This window comes from Notolepis coatsorum (genome assembly GCF_963971535.1).
Source record: "Notolepis coatsorum genome assembly, chromosome: 7".
Classification (NCBI taxonomy): domain Eukaryota; kingdom Metazoa; phylum Chordata; class Actinopteri; order Aulopiformes; family Paralepididae; genus Notolepis; species Notolepis coatsorum.
In genome coordinates this window covers 12,218,442-12,230,941 of record NC_140171.1, presented here as the reverse complement: position 1 = coordinate 12,230,941, position 12,500 = coordinate 12,218,442, and the positions used below count along the sequence as shown (strand labels likewise).

The 12,500-nt window shown below is 48.4% G+C and overlaps 1 protein-coding gene across 1 annotated transcript in view; it reads right to left on the bottom strand.

Moving 5' to 3' along the window:
- myo15ab (myosin XVAb) overlaps positions 1-12,500 on the bottom strand; it is a gene marked incomplete at both ends in the record, with an annotated part of 155,895 nt that overhangs the window by 75,968 nt on the left and 67,427 nt on the right. Inside the window, 7 exon segments of the mRNA XM_084319482.1 lie at positions 4,246-4,352; positions 5,948-6,022; positions 6,025-6,081; positions 8,446-8,541; positions 9,246-9,376; positions 11,105-11,186; positions 11,971-12,003. Coding sequence (XP_084175608.1) covers positions 4,246-4,352; positions 5,948-6,022; positions 6,025-6,081; positions 8,446-8,541; positions 9,246-9,376; positions 11,105-11,186; positions 11,971-12,003 — 581 coding nt within the window.

Sequence of the window (12,500 nt, the reverse complement as noted above, 5' to 3'; positions counted from 1 at the left end):
CGGCGCCCTTGCGCCCCTAGTGGCGAGCCGCCACTGATGGCAGGTAATTTAGAGTTCACGCAGGCCCAGGTGGAGCGGTACCATATAGTTTTTGACCGCACTCAATTCGCATTTGATTTGATTGACAGTTTAAGTTCATGTACATAACCCTTTTTGTTTGTTTTATAGTGGTAGGCAGCTATTGGGGCTGTTGTGACTCGCTTCCCAATAAATCCTGTTTGTTTTGAAAGTACATTGGACCAGCGTCATCTTTTCTTTTTGGATTGCAATTCGGAGCGTGTCGGACTAACAACGCATTACCTGGAGCCTCAAGGCAACTGCGGTTCGTATGATTGCCTTTATAAAATGTATTTACAATGAGTCATTTAGCTGACGCTTTTATCCAAAGCGACTAACAAGTTCTGTACAACAACAAGTCAGCAGGAAGGGTACAACTCTGAGGGTCAGTGAGATTCAAACAGTGTTGAATCTTGAGCGCTACAGTCTTGCGTGCTGAGTAGTAGAGTCATAGGATGGTAGGTAGTAATATGGGCACAGTGGATTCCTTAGTAGCAGAGTGCATGATAGTAGAAGACGGTACGAAGGTTAGTCTTTTTCTTTTCATGTCCGTGTACATTGTCTTTTTCATAAACCGAATAAACAAAACAAATTAAACTACATTCAGTAAAAAACATGAGAATGATTATACATACATGGAGGAATAGGGTTTTTAGGTTAAGTGACAGCAATAAGACAGACCTTGCTTAATGTAAATGTATTACCACGTAATGCAAAAACCTCCATTTTAAGAAGTATTTCAAGTTTATATTGAGTCTTGAGGTCTTATTGTCAGAAAACAAGTGAGAGATTCTCTCTACTAACTGGGAGTTGAATGGGTGTTTCAAATGGGGGGGGGGGGTGTAGACCTGCCTTATGGCAGGGCTGTACGTTAACTTTTTTTGCACATAGCACTGGTGCTACAGAGGTTTATAGTTTTGTAGCACAGGCCAAAATCTTGTAGCACAAGTATAAAACGTGTTATATTTGTAACAGTCACAAATGTGCCTATTGTATTTGTGTTATTTAGTTGCAGTGCCATGTTTGGCTGTCATTTAGTATATCGCCATGTGTTATTATTACTATGATACTCTCATATGCTATTTTCAATTAATATCATAAACAACATAAGGAATATTAGCATAATTTTGAGTGGACTGAAGGAATGAGTCAGCGTTAATAGTTTTAAATGCAAATAATTTATTGAAACATAGAAGTGGGGTCGGTTGGGACACACACACACACACACAATGGGGGACCCTGATGTAAACAAGACAAACGTCTTTCTCAGGTCTGCATCCCCTTAACAATTGTGTGTATTGAGCCGTACTGTACTGTACCCATTCTGCAATCTGTTAAATAAAGTTTTCATTCATTCATTCACACACACTGTTTCAACTCACCACCCCCGCATCATATTGTAGTCTAGTCTGTCTTCAAACTTCCACTCCTGTCGAAACTTGTTTATATTTGAATATCAACATTATCTGTCCATCCTCAGTTTACTATAATATACTCCTGTCCTGACTAGTGACTTCATCATCTTTCGAAACGCACGCACGCACACACACACACAGGGAAGGGGAGAGAGTGCCCCCCCATTTCCCTTTCCCCAGTCCACACTGTGTCTACTGGCTCTGCCTGTGATCAGGATTAGCTTGTTAGCTTGCTAACGTTGTAGTGATTGTAATGGTACATAAACGTTAATTTCGGGCGATGTGCGCATAAAGGAATGGCGACGGTGCAAAGCATGTAGATGCATTTGACCCGTTGCGAGAAAAAAAAAACACCACAGACTTATTTCGGGACGTGTAGGCGCACTGCTGTGTTAACGCAGCAGTTCAGTGCGCACCAACCGAGTGAACCGACCAACGCGCTGCTCTGCTTGCAGAAGGCGCACGGATAGGGCGGATATGACTCGTCGAGTTGTCACAAGAGTTTTTTCAAAATAAGATTATTATGCACCTGAACGTTGCTAGCTTTCGGAGCCTAGCTGGAGCTGCGCGTGGGCAGAAATGAGACCCGCTACAGGATTTTCAAAATAAGAGTATCTATATGAACCGAATCCCTATCGCACCAGTGCTACTGAAGTAAATCCATCCATCGCACAGACCGCTGTTGCTGTAGCACGTGCGATATATATGTCGCACTGTACAGGCCTGCTTATGGGCAGAGTCGAGAGCTAAATCTAAATATAGAATAATATTTCTGAACTTCTTAAAAACTCCACCTATAAACACCAAAGTGCCTCACCAGCACATCCATATTGTAAACCAAGAGATTCGCTGAGAAATGCACGCTGTAAATTTTAATGCATATATTTATCCACCGCAGCTATATTTACCAGGCATTTCTCACATTGGCCATTTCATGGCTGTGAGAAGGTGCCGGGTGTCGGATCGGCGATGAATCGTCGGATTTCAAATGGAGGTGCAATGGCCACAGAGCTGGTGTGTCTCTCTGTGAGACGTGTCATTTGGTCCAATCCAGTTTAAATGTATTGAAACAAGTGACAGGCAGCGATTGTGACGTTAGACAAGTCACTCCTTCTGTCTCCAGATATATATATTATTTTTCCTTAAACATTTTTCTCCCATCCCCCAATTTAGTCATTATGCCTCCTGGCTGCCCTACTGTTGGTCTGGGGAGGGTGTAGACTACCACATGCTGCCCTACTGTCAGTCTGGGGAGGGTGTACCACATGCTGCCCTACTGTTGGTCTGGGGAGGGCGTGGACTACCACATGCTGCCCTACTGTCGGTCTGGGGAGGGTGTAGAGTAGACTATCACATGCTGCCCTACTGTTGGTCTGGGGAGGGTGTAGACTACCACATGCTGCCCTATTGTCAGTCTTGGGAGGGTGTAGACTACCACATGCTGCCCTACTGTCAGTCTGGGGAGGGTGTAGACTACCACATGCTGCCCTACTGTCGGTCTGGGGAGGTGTAGACTAACACATGCTGCCCTACTGTCGGTCTGGGGAGGGTGTGTAGACTACCACATGCTGCCCTACTGTCGGTCTGGGGAGGGTGTGTAGACTACCACATGCTGCCCTACTGTCGGTCTGGGGAGGGTGTAGACTACCACATGCGGCCCTACTGTCAGTCTGGGGAGGGTGTAGACTACCACATGCTGCCCTACTGTCGGTCTGGGGAGGTGTAGACTAACACATGCTGCCCTACTGTCGGTCTGGGGAGGGTGTAGACTACCACATGCTGCCCTACTGTCGGACTGGGGAGGGTGTAGACTACCACATGCTGCCCTACTGTCGGTCTGGGGAGGGTGTAGACTACCACATGCTGCCCTACTGTCAGTCTGGGGAGGGTGTAGACTACCACATGCTGCCCTACTGTCGGTCTGGGGAGGGTGTGTAGACTACCACATGCTGCCCTACTGTCGGTCTGGGGAGGGTGTGTAGACTACCACATGCTGCCCTACTGTCGGTCTGGGGAGGGTGTGTAGACTACCACATGCTGCCCTACTGTCGGTCTGGGGAGGGTTGTAGACTACCACATGCTGCCCTACTGTCGGTCTGGGGAGGGTGTAGACTACCACATGCTGCCCTACTGTCGGTCTGGGGAGGGTGTAGACTACCACATGCTGCCCTACTGTCGGTCTGGGGAGGGTGTAGACTACCACATGCTGCCCTACTGTCGGTCTGGGGAGGGTGTAGACTACCACATGCTGCCCTACTGTCGGTCTGGGGAGGGTGTAGACTACCACATGCTGCCCTACTGTTGGTCTGGGGAGGGCGTGGACTACCACATGCTGCCCTACTGTCGGTCTGGGGAGGGGCGTAGACTACCACATGCTGCCCTACTGTCGGTCTGGGGAGGGTGTAGACTACCACATGCTGCCCTACTGTCGGTCTGGGGAGGGTGTAGACTACCACATGCTGCTCTATTGTCAGTCCGGGGAGGGCGTAGACTACCACATGCTGCCCTACTGTCGGTCTGGGGAGGGCGTAGACTACCACATGCTGCCCTACTGTCGGTCTGGGGAGGGCGTAGACTACCACATGCCTCCTCCGATACATCAGCCGCTTCTTTTCACCTGACAGCGAGGAGTTTCACTGGGAGAGAGTAACGTGTGCGGAGGGTCGCGCTATCTCCCCCAGATCCCAAATTTTTTTGTTTCCTGAAAACAAGATGTTAAGACTCAATACAAGATGAAAGTACTTGTTAAGACAGTGTTCTACAGGCATCTTACTTGAGCAGGTACTTGGCCAGTCTTTGAGAAGGCAGGAAGGAGGATAGACAAGCTGAGAGGAGGAGCCAACCACGCTCAGAATTCAGAATGTTAGGGTTCCGCCACGCCTGGGAGGAGGGGAGAGGTGAGGAGAGGAGGAGGGGAGAGGTGAAGAGAGGAGAGAGGAGAGGTGAGGAGAGAGGAGGGGAGAGGTGAGGAGAGGAGGAGGGGAGAGGTGAGGAGAGGAGGAGGGGAGAGGTGAGGAGAGGAGAGGTGAGGAGAGGAGGGGAGAGGTGAGGAGAGGAGAGGAGAGAGGAGAGGAGACGTGAGGAGAGAGGAGGGGAGAGGTGAGGAGAGGAGGAGGGGAGAGGTGAGGAGAGGAGGAGGGGAGAGGTGAGGGGAGGAGAGGAGAGGAGGAGGGGAGAGGTGAGGAGAGGAGGAGGGGAGAGGTGAGGAAAGGAGAGGAGGAGGGGAGAGGTGAGGAGAGGAGGAGGGGAGAGGTGAGGAGAGGAGGGGAGAGGTGAGGAGAGGAGGCGGGGAGAGGTGAGGAGAGGAGGAGGGGAGAGGTGAGGAGAGGAGAGGAGGAGGGGAGAGGAGAGGTGAGGAGAGAAGGAGGGGAGAGGTGAGGAGAGGAGGAGGGGAGAGGTGAGGAGAGGAGAGGAGGAGGGGAGAGGAGAGGTGAGGAGAGAAGGAGGGGAGAGGTGAGGAGAGGAGAAGGGGAGAGGTGAGGAGAGGAGAAGAGGAGAGGTGAGGAGAGGAGAGGAGGAGGGGAGAGGAGAGGTGAGGAGAGGAGAAGGGGATGGGAGAGGTGAGGAGAGGAGGAGGGGAGAGGAGAGGTGAGGAGAGGAGGGGATGAGGGGAGAGGAGAGGAGAGGAGAGGAGGCGGGGAGAGGTGAGGAGAGGAGGAGGGGAGAGGTGAGGAGAGGAGAGGAGGAGGGGAGAGGAGAGGTGAGGAGAGAAGGAGTGGAGAGGTGAGGAGAGGAGAAGGGGAGAGGTGAGGAGAGGAGAAGGGGAGAGGAGAGGTGAGGAGAGGAGAAGGGGATGGGAGAGGTGAGGAGAGGAGGAGGGAGAGGAGAGGTGAGGAGAGGAGGGGATGAAGGGAGAGGAGAGGAGAGGAGGGGAGAGGAGAAGGGGAGGGGAGAGGTGAGAAGAGGAGGAGGGGAGAGGAGAGGAGAGGAGGGGAGAGGTGAGGATAGGTGAGGAGAGGAGAGGAGGGGAGAGGAGAGGAGAGGGAGGGGAGAGGTGAGGGGAGGTGAGGAGAGGAGGGGATGAGGGGAGAGGAGAGGAGGGGAGAGGTGAGGGGAAGAGAGGAGAGGAGGGGAGAGGTGAGGAGAGGAGGAGAGGAGAAGATGAGGGGAGAAGTGAGGATAGGTGAGGAGAGGAGAGGAGGAGGGGAGAGGTGAGATATGTGAGGAGAGGAGAAGAGGAGAGGAGGAGGGGAGAGGTGAGGAGAAGAGAGAAGAGGAGGAGGGGAGAGGAGGGGAGAAGAGAGGAGAGGAGAAGAGAGAAGAGGAGGGGAGAGGTGAGGAGAAGAGAGGAGAGGGTAGAGACGAGAGTATAGAAGAGAGGAGAGGAGGGGGAGAGAGGAGAGGAGAAGAGATTAGAGGACAGGAGAGAGCAGAAAGGGGAGTTAATGGAACATTTGTCGTGAACACTATCTCACTGATGTCCTTGTGGGCTTCCTTTCATTGGAATTAACTGGGGAAAGGGACCGGGGTCTCACCTGATTGGCTACCTGAGCCAGGATCTCGTCTCGGAGGTCAGGATTGGCTAGTCCTCTCTGGATGATGTAGTTCCGTTCCCAAACAGGTTCTCCTGAGCTCCGTTCAGATTAGGATCTCCCATGAACCTCAGGATCTAGATTACACACACGGCACAGTCTGGGCTGTAATCATCACATTTTAACCCGTTCACTGCCGCACTACCAAACGGTTAACCCTTTCACCGCGACACAACAGAAGTAGGGATGCTCGATATTGGCTTTTTTACCGATACCGATATACTGATATTGTCCAACTCTTAATTTCCGATACCGATATCAACCGATATCAACCGATATCAACCGATACCGATATATGCAGGGTTCCCCCCCCCCCCCAAAAATGGAATAATTTCAGGTAATTAACATTACATATCTCTTGTTGTGGAATTAACACAACATTATGCATACTTTTGACAATAAATAAAATCAGAATGTGTTCTTACTTGCTTGCCTGGGTAAATAAAGGTTATAGAAATGCAAAAAATAAATAAAAAATAAAGAAAATTGAAAACCGATACAGATATTTTCCGATATCACATTTTAATGTCGATATCTACCGATAATATCGGTAGGCCGATAATATCGGACATCCCTAAACAGAAGGTTAACCCTTTACTATCACACTACAGACGGTCTGTAGTGTGATAGTAAAGGGTTAACCTTCTGTAGTGTGGTAGTGAAAGGGTTAAAATATCTATTCACCTCACACGCCCTGCCCACTGTCACTGTTGTATTTAAAATTTTGGTTACTGAATTGTGTGACACAATATTATATTATTATTATTTTATTATTATTATTATTATTATTATTATTATTATTATTATTATTATTATTATTATTATTATTATTATTATTATTATTATTATTATTATTATTATTATTATTATATTATTATTATTATTATTATTATTATTATTATTATTATTATTATTATTATTATTATTATTATTATTATTATTATTATTATTATTATTATTATTATTATTATTATTATTATTATTATTATTATTATTATTATTATAATATTAGTGTGGATATTCCCAAGCGAGATAACTAAGTAAGGGATAATGTATAGCTACGAGGCAAAATAATTTACCGACACGAGTTTAAAATACCGAGCCGCCTCGGCGAGGTGTTTTAAACGTCAGTGAAGGTCAATTATTTTGCGATGATGACCGAGTATAGCTATACATTATCCCGCTTATTACATGGCTAACTTACTAACAATATACCTAATTCATTTGACAAATCGCAGTTGTTCTGTGGCTCTGTCAGCCCAAATAAAGTGATTATTATTATCGCGGGCAGCCCGGCAGGTGTGTCTGATTGGCTGCAATGAAACAGTGTGTGTCAGTGGGGCTTGATTACTCCAGCTGCGAAAAACAATAATCACCGGTGGTTATCGAAAAATTATTCACCGCTGTCGGGGGCTATTGACCAATCACAAGCAAGCATTTCGGCGAATGTGAAAACGCCATGTAATAATGCTGTGTAATGTGGTTCCACGCTGTTGCCCTTGTTAACCCTTTCACTGCCGCACTACCAAAACGGTTAACCCTTTCACCGCAACAATTCACAGAAGGTTAACCCTTTCACTGCCACACGACAGCCGGGTTGTGTGATAGTAAAGGGTTAACCTTCTGTCGTGTGGCAGTGAAAGGGTTAAGTTGTCATTGTGCCCTGTAGTCTATAGGGCTCGTAGACGGAACGTGGTCCCGTTAGTTCTGTGGCTGAATAGCTGTGATCAGTGTATGAGGAATAGCGAGGATTGTGCTGAGAAAAGACTCTACGTCTCATATACTATAAAAGCATCAACTTTGTTTTACTCAAATGAGATGAAACCACAGCAAATAGACGGAAACTGTGATTTTGAAAATCTGATTTAGATGAAACCTCCAAACAGACGAACACTGCGATTTTGAAAACCTAATTTAGATGAAACCTCCAAACAGACAAACACTGCGATTTTGATAAAACCTAATTTAGATGAAACCTCCAAACAGACAAACACTGCGATTTTGAAAACCTAATTTAGATGAAACCTCCAAACAGAAAAACACTGCGATTTTGAAAACCTAATTTAGATGCAAATGTGCCAGTACGTCTGACTGAAAATGGCACCTGAGTCACAAATGAAAAACATTTCAATGTGTTGTGTGTGTTTGTGTATGTGTGTGTGTGATTGTGTGTGTGTGTGTGTGTGTGTGTGTGTGTGTGTGTGTGTGTGTGTGTGTGTGTGTGTGTGTGTGTGTATGTACAGGATGTGTGTGTGTGCGTGTGTATATGTGTGTGTGTGTGTGTGTGTGTGTGTGTGTGTGTGTGTGTGTGTGTGTGTGTGTGTGTGTGTGTATGTATGTATGTATGTACAGTATGTGTGTGTGTGTGCGTGTGTGTGTGTGTGTGTGTGTGTGTGTGTGTGTGTGTGTGTGCGTGTGTATATGTGTGTGTGTGTGTGTACCAGGGTAAAGACATCCAGGGATCCTCTCTGCAGCTCTTCATCCTGTCTGAGCAGAGAGTTCTGCAGGGGAACCGTCAGCATCCCAAACAGCGGCTCCTGCAACACAGACACGCGGCGTCAACCCTTTCACCGCCGCACTACCAAACCGGTTAACCCTTTCACTGCGACACTACCAGATGATCCTACCGGATCATGACCAGAAGGTTGCTGGTTCGAGACCTGGCCAGGCCACTGTTGGAAAACGGTTGTTGTCCAGCAGGGAGCACTGTGTTACGGGACACCGTACATTTGTGAGTGACTGCCATCCTTCGGATGTGACCTTTACACCGAGGTCCTGACTGAATTGGGTCGTTAAAGAACCCAGGGGCGTCTATCACAGAGAGTGGAGGGTTCCCTGACGTTCCTGGACAAATTTCCAATCAGGTCTCCATCACCTCCGTCACCGTCAAGGCCACCTAATCATCCCTCCCCCTTAATTGGATGAGATTACTCCCTGTCTCCTGAGCCTTTCAGCCATTGTGTAGTGTGATGTGTGCCTGGTGCCAGTGACTGACAGCCATTGAACCTGCGTTCAAAGAGGCAAGGAGGAGGCAATTTCCACCCTACATTGTAAAGCGTTGAGTGTCCAGAAAAGTGTTAAACAGTATAAATGCAATGGTTCATGGAACTCACAATTCCTAGATCGGACCTGTGCGAGAGTTGTATACAATGTGCGTGTGTGTGTGTGCTTGTGTGTGTGTGTGCATGTGTGTGTGTGTGCGTGCTTGTGTGCATGCTTGTGTGTGTGTGTGTGCTCCTACCCTGAACAAGGCCCGTATGTAGTGAGTGATGAGGTAGTTGTTTATATCCAGAGGGAGAGTCAGCTGAGGCTCCACCTGGACGGTAGGAGCCTCGACCAGAGCCATGCAGTCAGAGTGAAGCTCCTCCCCACCTGTAGAGAGACACAGACACAGACACAGAGACAGAGACACAGAGACACAGAGAGACACAGAGACAGAGACACACAGAGACAGAGACACAGAGACAGAGAGAGAGACAGAGAGAGACACAGAGACACACAGACACAGAGACAGAGAGACAGAGACACAGAGAGACACAGACACACAGAGACAGAGACACAGAGACAGAGAGAGAGACAGAGAGAGACACAGAGACACACAGACACAGACACAGAGACAGAGACAGAGAGACAGAGACACAGAGAGACACAGACACACAGAGACAGAGACACAGAGACAGAGAGAGAGACAGAGAGAGACACAGAGACACACAGACACAGACACAGAGACACAGAGAGACACACAGACACACACAGAGACACACACAGAGACACACATAGAGACACACAGACACAGAGACACACACATACACAGATACACAGAGAGACACAGAGACAGAGACACACAGACACACAGAGACAGAGACACAGAGACACAGAGACACAGACACACAGAGAGAACACACATACACAGAGACACAGAGACACAGACACACAGAGAGACACACAGACACAGAGACACAGACACACAGACACAGAGACAGAGACACAGAGAGACACACAGAGACACAGAGACACAGAGACAGAGAGACACAGAGACAGAGAGAGACACAGAGACACAGAGACACAGAGACAGAGAGAGACACACAGACACAGAGACACAGAGACACAGAGACACACATACACAGAAACACAGAGACACACAGACACAGAGACACAGATACACAGAGACACAGATACACAGAGACACAGATACACAGAGACACACACAGAGACACACATAGAGACACACAGAGACACACCCAGACACAGAGACACACACAGAGACACAGAGACACACATAGAGACACACAGACACAGACACAGAGACACACACAGACACAGAGACACAGAGAGACACACAGACACAGAGACACAGACAGAGACACAGAGAGACACACATACACAGAGACACAGAGAGAGACACACACAGAGACACACATAGAGACACACAGACACAGAGACACACACAGACACAGAGACACACAGAGACACAGAGAGACACACAGACACAGAGACACAGAGAGACACAGACACAGAGACACACACAGACACAGAGACACACAGAGACACAGAGAGACACACAGACACAGATACACAGATACACACATAGAGACACACAGACACAGAGACAGAGAGACACAGAGACAGAGACACACAGACACAGAGACACACAGACACAGAGAGACACAGAGACAGAGACACACAGAGACAGAGACACACAGAGACACACAGACACAGAGACACAGAGACACGGAGACACAGAGACACACACAGACACAGAGAGACACACACAATAGGAGTTCACCAGAAGTAATAACATAGCAAACATCAATGAACACAATCATAGATATGCAGTGGTAACCGTGTGTGTGAGATTTGCATGAGTGTGTGTGTGTGTGTGGTGTGTGCGTGTGTGTGTGCGTACGTGTGCATATGTGTGGGTTTTGTGTGTGTGTGTCTGTGTCTGTGTGTGCGTGTGTGTGTGTGTGTGTGTGTGCGTGTGTCTGTGTGTGTGTGTGTGTGTGTGTGTGTGTGTGTGTGTGTGTGTGTGTGTGCGTGTGTGGTGTGCGTGTGTGTGTGTGTGTGTGTGTGTGTGTGCGTGTGTGTGTGTGTGTGTACCTGAGGCTGCCTGCAAGAGAGCTGCCAGCTCAGCGGGGATAGGTAGTGTGGTCACATTCATCACCTCTCTGTTGACACGATCCTACACACACACACACACACACACACACACACACACACACACACACAACACACACACACACACACACACACACACCACACACACAAACTACACACACACGCACACACGCATGTACAGACACACAAATTAAAAGAGCAAGCATCAGTCAATATTTCTCGGGTACATGAATGCAAAAATTATATCTATAAATACGTATATGAATACATAATTAATCAGGCAGGGTGTGGGTTAGGGAGACGGTCTGCTAATCAAAGAGTTTTTGTTCTCAGTTCTCAAAGTGTCCTTAAGCAAGGTCATCTACAATATGTACACCCCATTAATGCCTCATCATGTCCTGATTAACATCACTGTGTCCAGGTCACAATATATGCGGCCTTCTCTCCCTTCTCCCCCCCCCTCTCTCTCTCTCCCTCTCTATCAATTTCAATTAATTCCCACTCCCTTCATCACCCTCGGTCTCTCGATCCCCTCCTCCCTCCTTCTCCCTCCCTCCTCCCCCCTCCCTTCCTCCCTCCCTCCCTCATCCTCCATCCCTCCTTCCTTCCTCCCGCCCTCCTCCCTCCCTCCTCCCTCTCTCCTCCCCCCTCCCTTCCTCCCATCCTCCTCCCTCCCTCCCTCCCTCCCTCCTGCCTCACCCTCCATCCCTCAACCTCCCTCCCTCCCTCCCACCCTCCTCCCACCCTCCTCCCTCCCTCCCTCCCTCCCTCCCTCCCTCCCTCCCTCCCTCCCTCCCTCCCTCCCTCCTCCCTCCCTCCCTCCCTCCCTCCCTTCGTCCATCACTCACCTCCTCTGCCTTCCTTGCAGCATGCACTACTGTCTGACAGAAAGATAACAGGGTCATAGGTTAGTATCACTCTTTCGTTGATGCATCAGTCCATCTTGCAGACATGTCTCTGACGGTGCTTCTCAGCTGGTTCTGCGTCGGCATGTGAAGATGTGATGTCACAGCACACTATGTGATGTCACAGCACACTATTACACTTATATATCAATATATATATATCAATATCAATCAATATCCATTGAGCCATTAGTGGGTTCTGACCCGCCAGTTGAGAACTCAGATTTTGATTTTTTTATTATCTTTCCCCCCTCCTTTTTCCGTTTTTCTCCCATCCCAATGTTAGTCGTTATGCCAATTCCCAATCCCCTTCCTGGTCGTTGCGCACTCTACCCCTACCGTCGGTCTGGGAGGGCGGAGACTATCGCATGCTTCCTCCGACACATGTGTACCCAGCCCACCGCTTCTTTTTCACCTGGCAGCGTGGCTCTCACTGGGGGAGTGTAACGTGTGGAAGGGTCACACTACCTCCC